General features: G+C 39.6%; 1 protein-coding gene across 1 annotated transcript in view; it reads left to right on the forward strand.

Annotated features, from left to right (window-relative positions):
• The window catches only part of TTC12 (tetratricopeptide repeat domain 12), a 103,795-nt gene that overhangs the window by 58,396 nt on the left and 29,215 nt on the right, over window positions 1–16,184 (forward strand). The window contains 7 exon segments of the mRNA XM_075840981.1: window positions 421–609; window positions 1,515–1,584; window positions 2,153–2,241; window positions 2,384–2,552; window positions 5,869–5,961; window positions 8,646–8,709; window positions 13,323–13,463. Coding sequence (XP_075697096.1) covers window positions 421–609; window positions 1,515–1,584; window positions 2,153–2,241; window positions 2,384–2,552; window positions 5,869–5,961; window positions 8,646–8,709; window positions 13,323–13,463 — 815 coding nt within the window.

Below are 16,184 nucleotides of genomic sequence, written 5' to 3' on the forward strand. Positions count from 1 at the left end.
CCTGGGTCATTAAATATTAAAACATTTTATGATATACATGCATCATTTTTTCAAGGTACCTTTTAAATGCTTTGACATAAGTATTTATACATTGATGTTATAACCTATCCTATATAAATATAACATGAGGGGGAAAACAGCTTCCTCTATAGACTCCTTTGTGGATTATACTGGATGCCAATTTATAGGAAGTTAAAGGAGGCCAATTTGGCTGCTCATTGCTACTGTTACTTTGCCAGTATTAAAAAGACCAATATTGTAGTTCACATACTGTAGTGTGGGTCAGAACTATTGGTCAAACTCGTGCAGAGGAAAGGAGAATTTCCAGGAGGACTTATGTTTTAAATTATTGGTATCTATATTAATGAAAATTGTAAGTGTCTATGTTAGTCTAGATGTCTGTTTCTTCATGTCTCACAGACTACCTGAATCAAGTGAACTTCCAGGAGAAGAAGGATCTACAAGAGCAGAAAGCCTTGGAGGATCTAGAGGCTGGGAAAGAAGAGGCAGTATATATTTCACAACTGCTTACAAAACTATCCAAAGCAGAGCAGAGTCCACTCTATTACTCTGGAGGGATACAGCTTCTTGTTCAAGCCGTAAAGGATTGTAAGTGTCCACCATACTGTATTTTATCTAATTGCATTTCATGGCTAGTGGTATCACAGGGCATAGATTACCTTGAAGCTTAAAGAAATTCTCCAGAAAATAAAAAAAATTCAAATAATAAAATACATTACTGTACATAAATACCTTCAATTATTTATAAACTCTTGTCTTGACTAGGTGGTAATCATTAGGTTAATTAAAATGGCTGCTGTCACGTTAGTAGACGCAAAACCCATCCTGTATTGGAGAGCATACACAGCAGAGCAGGACGGGTTACGTCAGGGTAGAGAAGCCTTCCTTCCTGCTCTGGCTGTCAGTAACCAGCAAAGTGAACGAGAAGTCAGAGTTCAACTTATTGGCTTTATACCTATACCAGCCGACCCTCATCTCCGCTGTGTCTGTGTGGCTGAATGTACCAGATGGAGTATTTCATTAAACAGAATGCAGGAAGGACCATAAGGCTGAGTTCACACGCTGCATACTTTTTCTTGCTACCGATTTCACAGCAAATAAGTATCTTTTACTGGATTATGACGCAGATATTGGTGTGGATTTCACCCTATACATTGCGAAAAAATGGATATGCTGTGATATGCCCACAATTCCATGCCGATATTTTCCACTACATGTGGATGGGGTTTTTAAAACCGCATCCGCATGTATTGTACTGTAAATTGCTGCAGAGTTTTAGTGCGAAATCCACACTGAAAAACCACAGCAATTCTGCAGCGCATGAATTCACCCTGATCACAACCAAAATCCTGTCTTCATGGATTTTGGAAGATGGAAGCCTGACTCTAACCTGGGGTGAAAACGAAACTTTTTATGTCACATTAATCTCTGCATTTACTTTGTGCTATGATTGTTCCAGATTAACATATTTTTTCTGTTTGCATTTATACCAGGTACAGCTCAGACTTTATTTAGAGCTGACAATGGATTCAGTGTTATAGGAGACAACTCTATTATAAATAGGTAAGAATGACTCTTTAATGGTCTTTAAAGGGGGATTGTGGAATAAAATAAAATGTGTAAATTGTAGCTACGGGTATAGTTACCAGGGCAGCAGATATAGCAGCTGCTATGGGGCCCCGCAACTTAGGCTTCGTTCACATCTGCGTCGGGACTCTGTTCATGGGTTCCGTCGGAGCTTTCCGTCAGGGAAACCCATGAACGGAATCCAAACTGAAACAAATGGAAACCATAGGCTTCCGTTTGCATCACCATTGATTTCAATGGTGACGGATGGTTTCCGTTTGTCACCGTTGTGTAAGGGTTCCGTTGTTTTGACGGAATCAATACCATAGTGGACTGCAGTATTGATTCCGTCAAAACAACGGAACCCTTACACAATGGTGACAAATGGAAAACATTTTGCACTGGATCCCGACGCAGATGTGAACGAAGCCTTAGTGGGCAGCTCCAACCAAAAAAAAAAGCGCAGTAAGTACTTTGGTTAGCAATAAAGGCTAATACAGTATATAAATGTATCTGAATGTATGAATTGCCATTCTTGTAATAATGATATGTTTTTGTTTTTAAGGAGTTTGATCTCTAAACAAGCAGATACAATAGAAGCCGACTTGTGTCTTTCTGTCCTGTCCTTATGGGAAGTAGTCTGCAGTAGAAATGGTAAAAAAAACGACATCAAGGATTTCGTATTTTTGTTTGACTGATTCACTTGTATTTTTTATAGCACTTGCTGTCTATGTGAAAACATTTCTTTAGTGGAAATCTTTATTCTCTCTAAATATCTGTTATTGTTTTTTGCTAGAAGAGAACCAGCGGGTGTTGATCTGACAACCTAATACGAACAGTCAGATCTTTACAATGCTGACCTCGGAGATCCCTGAGATACAGAGCAAGACATTGGCCCTTGTAAATGTGTATTTATCAACAGAAGAAGGAAGATATTTGCTTCTGAAACATTTAAACCCATCTAGGTATGTCCACATATTCCATGATTTTATTAAAATATAGTATCTAGAAAGGAGAATCAGCAGTAATTGCTATTGTTACAAGGAGATTTTATTTTTTATGATATAAGACTTATGGAATTGTATCATATCTCAATGAAAAAAAAGAAAAACTCTGAGTGAGAGCCTCAGAAAATGATGTGTTCATGGTCTGTTATTTTACAGTATTTTCAAGATAGTAGACCAGAGGATAAAAATTAAAAATGAACACATTGTTTGTAGTCACTAAAACCTTTACGTGCAAAAGCTTTGAGGTCACAAATAATGGCAGGATAATAACTAATGTTATTGTTCAAAAGTCTACTGTATTGTAAAAAGAAAAAAAGAAACACACTAAACAAGAATTATATGCAGGAAAGCATTACTTTTAAGTCAAAACCAGAAATGGATCCAGGAAAGCAGACCTATAAGACCTTCCTTTATATATTTCTTCTGTTTCCTTTCCTGGTTTTGCAATACCACTGTGTGAACAAGGCCTTACTGTTCTAACGTTTGACAAAAACTCCTTGAGGATCCAAATTCCTATGGAACATATTTAACAAAGGCAACCCTTGCAGCTGCTATGAGGCATGTGGAGTTAGGGGACCCAGCTCAGGTCCCTGACCTCTTCTCTATTAGTTGTACGCGCACACGCTCTCCTCTCTCCAGCTCTTGCTGTGACACTGTCCATAGCTGATTGGATAGTGTCACAGCCATGTTACACGCCCCCTTGCCATTACACGCCCCATTGACAGTTCAGGGGGTTATTTCAATATTGGGCATCAAATATAACGGCACCGATATCTAAATAACGGAGGAGGGTAGATTTTTTTTTTTAACGTGCCCCAGGATTTGTGCAGCCCTGCCTATTACATGCTGCACTCAGCTGCACATGTATGGGCAGGTGAAAGGTTCTCTTTAAAGCGTACCTAACCTTTCAGATAACTTTCAGAATAAGCTGTCATATGTGTGTACATGAGGAATTACACTATTTCTGGCCACTATATGATATGTAGTTTACACTTTTGATAGCAGTTTCCCCTCTACAGGCTCTATCTCTAACTCTCAGTTTTCGCTGAGCTAGTGACTGCTATCATGTCTTCTATACACTACACACAGAGAAGAGTAGAATCCTGCTATCCTATCTCTATCTATTGCATATATATTAAATATATATATAGAAACAGCAGCATAGAAAACATTTTACAGCAATAATAAGCAGTATAGCTGTGAATCCAGCACTGGGGTGAGATGTAACACTTGCTAGAAGCTGCTGCATTGTCTGTGTCCCTGCCTCCCTCTCTCTCTCTCTCTCTCTCTCTGCTTCTGCTCTCCTCCTACCCCCTCCCCTCTCCATAAACTTATTTATGCAACCTGATCCCTAAGTGAGCTAATGTTCCAGCACCTTTCGAGGAGATGGAAAATGCAGTAAATTCAGAGTCAGTAAACACTTGGAGGGAAGGGGGAGACTTTGGAAATACACAACAGGATGTCATGTTTTGTAGAAAATGGTCTTGAACACAATGACCATTTATAACAGAAGATAGTACATAATAGGAGTCAGGTAAAGCCTCAGGAAACTAATGCATTATGATGAAACTTTTTCAAATAGTTAATAGAAAAAAAGTAATTTTCTAACCATAATTCTATGTTATAAAACCGGAAAAGTAGATTTGTACTACACATTTTTCATGTTTAGTCAGCTACAAGTGGGCCAGTAGTATAATATGCTGACATCAACCTTGACGACTTTTTAAATAACTTGGTGTTCAAACTATGTCTCTGAGATGCATCCAGCATTGAAATTTTATAATTTGTTTTTCATAGAAATGCAATGTATATATTTTATAACTAAAGGAAACAGGAACAAGATCAAAACATAACTTTTTATTCAAGATTCAAACAGAAACATTTTTAAAATTGATAAGGAAAGGCTGATACTGCCTTTGAACATAGAACAATATGTTTGGTTAATGTCAAGTGCTATAGAACTGACAGCAGAGATCACAAAATAGGTAGAATATACAATGCTAAGAAGAGAATCATATAACAATGTCACAAATTGCTAATGGATTCCCGGGGATGTAAGTTTAAGTGCAATGGAAACTGTAATAATGCTGAAAATAAATATTTAAAAAATCCACATAATAGGCCTTTATCCATAGTTATAAAATGTCAGGAGGTGGCTCTTGGCTTCAGCTAATATAGTAATTATCACTGAACATAACAGTAGTAAGTCATCAACGGAAAGAGGTAGTGTCCTTTGTTGCCACATATTCACAGAGACCTCATGACTTTGCTTAAACTCCAGTGCAAACCTAGAACTGTGCTTAGTTTTCCACTTTCGTTAATTAAATCACCATTTTGTGTCTACAGCTCCTATGCAGATTTATGTGTCTTCATGGTTACAGACCACAAACAAACCTTCAGTCTAGTCTAATTCAGAGGCATAACTTGAAGCTCTTGGGTCTCAATGTAAAATCTATAAAAAGGCCTGCAACTATCGTGTCATTTTTAATACTAGTGTCTTCTTATGTGGCAGAGGGGCATTTAAGTCTCCTCAGACACCAGGGCCTGGGTGCGACTGCTACTTTTGCACCCCCTATAGCTACGACCTTGGTCTAATACTGCGGTTATGTGGTATTTTCTTCCATCTGCTCTATCTCTTACTGTCTGTGGGTTACCAAAAAGAGGGGAAGATACAAGGGAGTAAAACATGGCTGCAGGAACAGACTACACAGGGCTTGTTTGTAGTCTGTAACCATGAAAACACAGCGGTCTGCATCGGAGCTGCAAACAGAAAAGGTAGGAGATTCTTAATCAACTTTGTTTGCAATTGCTTTGTATTTTATTTTAGATTCAAGGACTAGGAGATGCCATCACTTGCTGATCAGTTAGGCACTGACTGCATGGACCCCCATCATTCACAATGGGGCCGAGGCTGAAAAGGTTTCACTTTCTTTGGTTGGAAAACCTCTTTAGGGCTAGAGTTACTGATCATGGGAAAGGTGCAACAGCAGATAGATCACACACCTTCTGGTCCAGTTTCTCCCGCTCACATTGGATCAAAGAACAATGGTGTTGGGCATAATCACGCTTGCCCATTGTGTTGAGGCTCTAGTACACTATAGTATCTTGTTTATGAGCTATGATGGGATTTATGGGCATGAACTGGATAATGCAGGTAAGTTTCTGGCTCATGTACTAACTTCCATTATTGTCTATTATAATACATGTAGTCTATTGTAAACGTGCTTGAAATTATATTTGTATATTTTGAAATATAAAATTTTTCATATTTCAGGCTGTTTGAAAGTCTCATAAAATGTGTAACATTAAAGGATGTAAGAGCAAGTACAGCGATGGATATATTATATAATCTTACACGAGAGGAAAGGTAATGCAGCTTATTTTGCCATGTATTCATTTGTGCACTGATAAAAAAGCTTTTAAAGATATATAATTTTGTAATTTGTGGGAACTAATGGCCTGTAAATATCTGTGGCAAATGGAATAGAATGTTTTTTTTTTTATAGTGTTTTTTTATTTTTTTTTATTTTTCTTATGTATCTTTAAGTAGGTTAATGAATCCGCAGAATGTTCTGTTTTTACATTTTCTGTCTGCTTTTCTTTCACTAATGTGATTTCCTCTTGCCTTGACTCTTGACTTTTGTATATTCTTTGCTAACATTAGCTACATAATCAACAAAAATAAAATCTAGTATTTTTTATAATGCCTCATACCTTTTTGAATGTTCACAAAAATAACTTTATGCTGCTAGATGTTATTGCTGCACTGTTTTCACAGGTTAACTAACCTGTTCAGATGTAATGTATAAGATGAGTTGCAGGATGTATTAAGGAGACACTACCTCCCTGTCTTTCCTTGTAAAAGATGTAGGCACAGACAGTACTGTATCCTTGTCTCTGTGAGCATTAAGCCATGCTACATTAATTTTTCTTAAATCTACCCCCCAATTATAAAGAACTTTTTGCATGTCACTGAGATATGTCAGAAGCTCTCATTGGTGTTCTGGGTTCTGAAAGACAACCAATAGCTAGAACGAAAAAGGTTTGACGCTCTGCTGAATGAAGTCTTTGTTTTTTCAACTCCCGTTGGATTTTCTTGGCTTACATTTTGAATGGGTTGCCTAATTTGTATAACCCCTTTCTGTCTGGCAAGTCGACCATGAGGACCAATATATTGCTTTCGGATATATTTGCTATTTTATTACAATTGGAGTATTGTTATACATGGAGAGAGATGGACATGAGCAGATTTATAAGATATGTTTTAATACTGTATATACTTACCCCATCCCCTGTAGAGGGTCCACATCATTCCCTGGAAATTAGGAGGAGAAGTCTAGACTATCTGGTAGATTCCTGCTAAACCTGCATTAAAGTTTCACTGTATATTTTGAATGCAACTTAAAGTTATAACTGTATACAAAGTACTACCTCATAACATCTATTTCTGCTTTGAAAAATTTAAGGATTTCTGTCGGGTTCCGGAATCTGATGGCAAAAATAGTGCTACAGACTGTAAAAATACACCGAAAGCTTGCCTGAACTGCTTAAAGGGGTTGTTTTAGCATGGGGCAGTTTTTCATACTTATGACCTATCCACAGGACAAGTCATCAGTATATGATCGGTGGGTGTCCGGCACCCAGACCCTGCATCGGCTACCCCCGGCACTGGAAGTTTTGCAGTGGTCGGTGCACTTGAATAGGAGCAAATCTGAAGTATTGCAGCGCGGCGCTATACAATGGTCAGAACCTTTTGCTTCTGGCATTGACATCTGCAAAATGTCCGGTGCCTCTGGCAGCCGGAACAGCTGATCGCTGCGGGGTCCTGGAGTCAGATCCCACCGGTCATATACTGATGACCTGTCCTGTCAATAGGTCAACACTATAAAAAAAATGTCCCATGCCCAGTCAATCCCTTTAACACAAGTGTGGGCAGAGCCTTACCTAGATATTTTTATTTAATACATTTTGCCTTCTTTCTCTATTGGCCTGTTCCAGCAGAATATGTTGTTACAGATGTAGCAATCCTCAACTTAAAGAGAACCTTTCACCTCCCCAAACATGTGAAGCTGAGTGCAGCATGTTATAGGAAAGGCTTCACAAACCCTGTCTCACTTAAAATAATTTTTCTAACTTCCTCCATTATTTACATATCGTTGCCGTTATATTTGGCGCCCGACATGTAAATAAGCCCCTGAAGAGTCAATGGGGCGTTTCTAACTAACTAAAAGGCAAGGGGGCGTGATGTCTTCGCTCTGACACTGTCCAATTAGCTGCGTACAGTGTCAGGGCGGCTTGTGCTGTGTTCCCTCTGGTGAGAACACACACAGACTTGGTCGTTCGCGCGCACATCGATGGATGTAAGTAGATCTCCTCCTCGTCTCCTTCTCCTCACCTCTGCTTCTTCTCCTTGTCTCTACTTCTCCTCCTCGTCTCTTCTCGTTCTGTGGCTGCAGGAGTGGTGACGTCGATGTGTGAGCGAACGGCCGTGCGTGCACGTGCGTGCACGTGCGCGCCCACGCTATCTGCAGCACAACTATATTGAACTCATAACGCGTTAAATATACAGTGTTAAGGAACTTTAACTTGACTTTTTCAATGGCTTTTGCTGTGTGATATCATGCTGCAGCAAGTTATTCGAGTCAAGTTACAACTTTTCTACATCTGTACATGGTTCCCAGGCTTTCTAACCAATTAATGTGAGAGAGATAGGCTATTATGTATTGTGTAGGAGAGAAATGAGAACATTATTACAAATATCAGTCTCAAATTCTTAAATAACTTAACTGGAAAATAGTTTATTTTCATGTTTTACAGACAGTAATGTGGGTTTATACTGAGGTGACAGGTTCACTTCAACATAATGATGTGAACTCATAGAGATGGATCCTTTTATCTAACCCAGAGGAAATTTATGTGTTCACTTGTATGAGCCTGGGCCTGGGGATGGACAAATCTCTGCAAGTTACCGTGTCAGAAATACTTTTGATCAGAGTCTGCATCCTTTTCATATTCCTTTCTCAGACTGTGTTTCTTGTTATTGAAATGCAGGTTGAGACCGTATTTCAGGGCCAACTTTTCATCAGAATTACTGCCCTCGTTCTCTTCTTTATTGGTAAGAAAAACTTTAATTTAAGTTATCACGTTTCGATACAAACTTTCTGTACATACATATGAATCGACTTCTTCCATGAACATGTAAATCAATAATACCTGAATAATCTGTGCATTTCTACATCAGGGTGTGTTAGTTATACAGTTGTAGGCAACTTTTTTTTTTCTGTGCCAGAGATCTGTACAGAAGGGATAATCTTCTACAGAATCCTTTGATGCTACAAGGTTTCATTGTCTCGCTCTGTCTCTGTAATAATTCATAGATTGATAATGATGGGAAGACTAGTTGTCCTGTGCAAAGCTATTTCTCAGAATGGGAACAATACACATGAATGGTTAATACCAAGAGGAATAATAGCTGGCAGTGATAGCAATGTTTTTGTAACACAATTGGTACAAATGTTATGGAGTCTTGAGACTGCAGCTATTATGGGGGAAGTTTGGTTGGTGCCATTATGAGCACACTTTGACTCATATTTTTATGGAGGCCCTGTGGATGGTAGTTTTTCTTTTGGTCCAATTTTACTGCCACTTATATGGGCCATTTTGACTGGTCCAGTATTGGGGCACTGGTAACAGTTTTTCAGAGGTAAAGTGTCCGCAGCTATATGTAGGACACTGTAGTTGTGCTGTTTTCAGGGAACTGTAACTGGCTATGTTCTGGTGGTGCTCTGGCACCTGAAAAAAAGCATCAGAAAAATAGCTCTGGTTCTTACTTTGTGCTCTTATACAAAGGAATATATTATTTTCTTGAAGTTCATAAACAAAAGGATTGTCTAGTTTAGTTTGGTGGAAGGTTCTTCCAGCATGGCTCTTGGCTTGGCATTCCCATCCGCTTTAGTTTAGAAATAGTAGGTACCACATATTGCTTAATTTTCCATGCAAAAAAAATTGAATAATTTACACTGCAGTAATAGCTGGCTTTCGGTTAACCACCTGCCACCAGCAGCTGGGAGGGGAATCTATGAACAAAAATAGTTCAAATGATCACATTGCATCACAAACCAGACAACCTGTATAATTTCACTCACAAAACACATGTTTGTGTGTATATATATCTATATATATCTATATATATATATAAACACAGTCGAGTGACATTATTATGACCATGAGCTTATATCCATATAGACCGCCGTGTTCAGCATGGTCAGCAGCAAGGAGGGACTCAATAAGGTGCTGGTAGGTTGTCTCAGGTATCTGGAGCCATGCTGACTGCAGTGCATCCCACATTTGCTGGAGGGTGCGTGGGGGAGGATCCATAGAGCGAAGAAGACGATCGAGGTGGTCCCACAGATGCTTAATTGGGTTCAAGTCTGGTGAATTAGGGGGCCAGGGAAGTACTTGAAAGTCTTGATCGTGCTCTTCCAACCACTGTCGGACATTTCTAGCCATGTGGCATTGTCTTGCTGGAAGATTCCATCTGCCCCAGGGAAGACAAACAGCATATATGGGTGGACGTGATCTGCAATGATGGATTCATGCCCAAATCGGTTCAGAGTGCCTTCCACATGGATGAGTGGGCCCAGAGAATGCCATGAAAAAATTTCCCAGACGCTGCCGCCACCAGCTTGTGTTCTTCCAGCAACGGTTGCAGGGTTTTCGTTCTCTGATGTTTCTCGCCTGTCACACCAACGTCCATGCATTCGATGAAGCAGAAAATGTGACTCATCGAAGAAGGCAACCCTTTGGCAATCATTGGTGGTCCAATTCTGATACTGCCGTGCAAATTTAAGCCTTTTTTTCCGATGCATCTATGTTAGCACAGGAGCAGTTACCATCCGTCTGCTTCGGATCCCCATACGCAGTAGGGTACGCTGAACTGTTGTTTTAGACACACGTCTGGCAGCCCCCTGGTTGATTTTCACGATGAGCTGCTCTACTGTAGAGTGTCATTTAGCCCTCGCGCACCTACGTAGCAGACGTTCATCTCTCACATCAATGGCACGTGGTGCTCCGCAACTTCCACGTCGATTATTCCCAATGGGGCCATTTGTCCACTTACGATACAATTTCACCACAGCAGTACACGAACAGTTCACAAACTGCACTGTTTGAGAAACACTTCCACCCTTGAATCCCATGGGACTTTGAATCCCATGGGACTTAATGAAGGCTTCACTTTTGCAGCCTTTTTATGATTATCAACTAAGGATACACTATCTCTAAACCTCTCTTTTGGGTTTTATAACAAAAATACTTTACTAAATATGGATACATTTTTCCATAATAATGTGTTCTGATACAGAGGGGTCTCTGTTTGTAGAGACTTTACCTCTTTGAAACATAATGACAAATACTGTTTACTATTTACTTTCATTATCGAAGCATTGTGTAGTCTTTACTACAACAAATTGACAGCCACGCTGTTTTCCGTTTTCGGACACATACATTTATCCTATAATTGAGTATCCTTTATGGATTCCATCTGACAGAGAAGTCTGTATAATATACCCAGCAGATTAAAGTCTCTGGGACTTCCTAGTTTTTATGTTATGCCATGCTAGTAGCTACTGGTCTTCACAGTGGGAAAGTGGAATGACATTTCTTGCGCTAATAACGGGCACATCAGTATTTTTCTATCTCTGCGAAATTTTCGTATGCGCATGCGCCAACCTGACTACAACATAGGCCACTTACACAGCATTTTCATTGGCCAATACGGGTGTTCATCACACTATGAGAGGCTTGACCTCTCTACCTGAATCGGATTGGTCCATCATCCAGTCACTCTATTGGCTATCGCTTTGAAACTGACACAGGACGGTCTAAGTGCCTGTCAAAATTATGGGAGGTTTCACTCTGCCGATAACATCTGATTGGGAGACTTCTTTCTCACTGCATCCTTCTGGACTCTATTTTAATTCCAGAAATCGGCGGCACGCTGTCATTAGCCCCAGTACCCCTGAAGACACCACTTGTGTGGTGAAATATGTCGGGGGGGCTCTCAATAGACTTTTAAATATCGTGCTTTTGCTGCTGGCTCTGTCAATTACACCTCAAATTGGGCCTGGCGTTCTGCAGTCGCCGGCATCATTGATATTGCACTTCTTACCTTGCGTAGGCATTGTCCTACGGTGTTACTTTGTTCTAGCAGCAAGCACGTTTAACTTTTAATCATGTGGTTCGTCTTATTTGCTTTAATAGCCTAATAAGAGTTACAAATTATTCTTTAGGGTTAGTTGGGAAAAGGGTTTATTTTGCCAAAAGCAAATTTGTATATATGACACTTCCACCCTTGGCCCGAAAGCCAATACTCATTCCTTTTTGCAACTCTGATAAATCGCTCCTTTTTCCCATGGCAACAACAAGTGATGTGTGTTCAGACAACCTATCGCACACCTTATATATCCACCAAGCCAGCTCACGACACATCACTTCCTTCATGGGCTACGCGCTGCCGACGTTGAAAGTAGGAGGTGGTCATAATAATGTGACTGTATATATGTATATAGAATGAAATCCTGCAGCACTCCGGTATGGAAAATAAAGGTGATTTATTTCAAACAGCAAAACAGGATGCAACGTTTCTGTCCAACCTTAGGACCTTTTTCAAGCTTGATTGGTTGTTATTTCTACCCATGAGCATACTTCAGGCTGCTGCTAAAAGCAGTGAACTACAGTCTGCTGTAGTGAGTTTGACTTTTTCTGCAGTCATATTTTATTAATCCTCCTATAAGGAAATGTATTCACATATTAACATAATATTAGGAATGGCTATTTATTAAATTATATAAGGCCCCATGCACACGACCGTGCTCGTAATTACGACTCGTAATTACGAGCATGGCCGGGCACGGCCGGCCACGGGCAGCCGGACGTTTTTCCGAGCCGTGCTCCCATTATAAAGTATAGTAGCACGGCCCGTAAAATAAAAAAATAGAACATGTTCTATCTTTTTCAACGGCACGGGCACCTTCCCGTAAGAAAACGGGAAGGTACCCGTGGCCAACAGAAGTCTATGGGCCCGTTATTTCGGGTCGTAATTACAACCCGTAATAACGGGTGTTTTTACGGTCGTGTGCATGAGGCCTAATGTACTGTACATCGGAAGTGACTCTATTGGTTCCCATTAGAGCCATGACATATACAAGACATATTTTAGTAGGCTAGCAATGTGTGTGTAGTGTTATTTTTATGATACATGTTTATATTAATGTTGCTTGTGTTGACTGCTGTGTCTATATTTTACTCTCTGGCTCAGTGTTCCCCAATCAGCGGCTCAGGAGCCATATGTGGCAATTGGGCCCCCCCGGTATGTGTCTCTTCAGCTGTTGGCATCTCTTCATACTGTTGTGCACTAATGGCACAAAGGATTTCATAGCATTACTAGAACTTGAAAAAAGGGTAAAAACATATTCCTGGCAGTAAATACTATGGCAAAAGCAATATCAACAGACCATATATTTATTAGGACTCTTCACTTTTACTATTCAGTGTGGATCAACACTGTCTGTCTTATTTAAAAGTGGCTCGCAACCTACAAATGGTGGCGACCACTGCTCTAGTTTATATGAGTATATTGCTTGCAACATAAAAATCTGATGAACCGTACTGTACTTGTCAAATATGTCATCCATTTGTCTGACTTAGAGCAATTTGTATATTCTACAGAAGAACCTGCATTTATCTCTAGTAAATATGGAACATTGCGTCCGATGTATTGCTATAATAGGACATCTTACTGAGGATGAAGTTATGAGGAGGCAGATGGCAGGTTCATTAGAATTCTGGGACGCCTGCTTACTGGTTGTGGTAAGTGACCCTTAAATTATAAGTATTTGTTTTTATTAGCCTGTTATGTGTCACAGCATTTGTATCATTATAACATGTTAAGATATGTTTGCTATGTGTCTCATTGATTTTCTGTCATATTTCTGTAAATAATGGGAAATATTTCATTCTGGTGAAATTCATAGGTAAATCTTTAGAAACCAACATTTTAAAATTATTACTAAATAATCCGTACCATCTGCGGGTAGCATATTATAGATATAGTTTTGTGCTAAAAGATTCAGTGTAAGTTGGAATTTATTGATCTAATTCTACACTCACTCTGGGCTTCAGAGTCCAGTGGGCAGTCTTACTCACCTAGTAACAGAATTCCCTGTGTGAGCATGCATATAGCGATTACAGTCGATCAGTGAGTAGGACCACCCACTGGACTCTTAAGCTTAAAGTGACATGCTGCCCATAGATAGGACAGCAAGATCAACACAATATGTTTCCTTAAACTTATCTTCCTACATGCTGAATAGGTGGTTGTCTATAAACTTGAACCCCCACAAATTTTCAGAACAAAATGGTTTTATGTAGAAAGCCCAAACCCCAGTTTTGTGTCAGAAGTTTAGTTAAGACATTCCAAAACAAATTTGACCTACAATATAAAGTTAGTGGCTGACAAAATGTGTAGGAGATTTACAAAGTAAGTGATCAGATCACCAGTATAACATTGTAATGTACAGCTCTGGATTCTGAATAATTGATTAATTGGTCGCTCGTCGTTTTAGTTGCATTTATAAATAATCTCTGATGTCTTTAACTGTGGGATTACGCCTAGCTGGCATCTTTGTTTAGTTTACGACTCCTGCTCTGACAAATTGATAGCTGCTTGTCCCGGTGATGTGGAGAATCTCATTATCCAAATAGAAGATGTTTTATCAAAATATGCAACATCCATTCTAATTCTCCTTAATATATCATGTTAATTTTATGCAGATGAAATACAAATTAAGAATGCCATCATTGACACTACTTAATGCTGGATATGCAATGCTTAAAGGAACAGTGTCATCACAAATTATTTTTTTATATGTTAAAGATGTTAGTGCTTTATTAAAAACGTTTATATTTATTTGTGTGTTTGTGTTTTACTTTTTCTTATTTTTACACTTTTTCTTCCCTATGGGGGCTGCCATTTTTTGTTCCATTTCTGTATGTGTCGATTAACGACACATACAGACATGGAATACGGCAGCCACAGTCCCATAGGGACTGCGAACGGCTCCCGTCCCATTCACTTGTGTGTACGGCGTCTGTGTGGGAACTGCGCATGCGCCGCTCCCACACAGTCCAATTTGAAATTGGCGCCGTCCGGCGCCATTTTCCTGTGGACCGGAAGTCGCGGCCGGACAGTAATATTACTACTTCCGGTTGCGGCTTCCGGACTTGTGCACTTGGACCAGCGGCAGCAGACGGAGCGGACGGGTCGGAGGGAGCCGCGGCGGCAGGAGCAGGTAAGAGATTTCAATGTATGTTCGTGTTTGTGTGTGTTTACTACTGTATGTAAACCTACTACACTGTGTGTTAGCTCAAAAAATGGCGACACACAGTGTAGGAGGTTACACCGTTCAAACCCCTCGTTTATCCCGGCACTAGCCAGGATAAAGGAGGGGGGGGGATGCTGAGAGCTCACTAGAGCGAGGGCTTTTTACCCAATTTTGCAATGCTGCAATTTTGGGAATAGCTCCATCTAGTGACCAGAAATGGGAAATATTATAGATTAGAATTAATTTATAATATTTCCTGACTCGTGAAAAAAATAAAAAAAATTTGAACAATGTTTAATCACCCACACACTAAATGTTTAATTAAAAAAAAACAAACATGTTTTTCTGGCAACACATTCCCTTTAATTTTACAGTATTTACCTTTCAGCTTCCTTCACAAGGTAACCCAAAGAGCAGAGCTCCAGAAGTCATTTCATAATCTAAGTTGGACTTGTATAAGCTTGATTCCTGCCCCCTATAACTATCTTATTTTACATTACTATATGTGTCTTTACTTAATAAGGCGTTTTGGTTTAGGAAAGAATCCTAGTATCTATGCTTGGACGTACATGGCAGAGGCGTATTCTGAATTATATCCTGTACAACTCAGAAATTGTGCTGAGCCATAATATGGCCATAATCATGAGGCCGTATTTCTACAGTAACAGTTAAACCTATGCTGCAATGTTGGTACAGAGGAAGGCAAAACAACGAACTTCAAATGTGGCAATGAGAATAAATCTATGGATCAAGCCTTGGAGTGAGAGAGAATACAAGGAACCCACTGTAATGAGTAATTGTGGAAGAGAAATAAAAAATAGTGAACCATATACAGCGCTGCTGGTATAAAGTTGGAAGGAAATAGGAGATATTTAAGATAGCACAAGCTTTATTGCAAGAGGCTACGCGTTTCGACACTGAACTAGCATCATCATCAGGCCAAGTATCAGGCCAAGCTTTTTTCTTTCTCTTTCACAATTAATCCTAGTGGTAATTAACTCTAGTTACCGCTTTTGAACCAGGCAGCAGTTTCATGGTCCTCCTATAGTCCATTATAGAGTTGTACTTAACCTCCAGAGGTCAGCACAATTACTCCTGGTGATCTGCACTATATGGCGCCGTGCTTTATTCGCTTTTATTTCTACTGTAATCAGTAGACCACCATGGCACAGATGCCATGCCAAAAAAGTCATATAAAAAAAAAATG

The sequence above is a fragment of the Rhinoderma darwinii genome, chromosome 10, assembly GCF_050947455.1.
Source record: "Rhinoderma darwinii isolate aRhiDar2 chromosome 10, aRhiDar2.hap1, whole genome shotgun sequence".
Classification (NCBI taxonomy): Eukaryota; Metazoa; Chordata; class Amphibia; order Anura; family Rhinodermatidae; genus Rhinoderma; species Rhinoderma darwinii.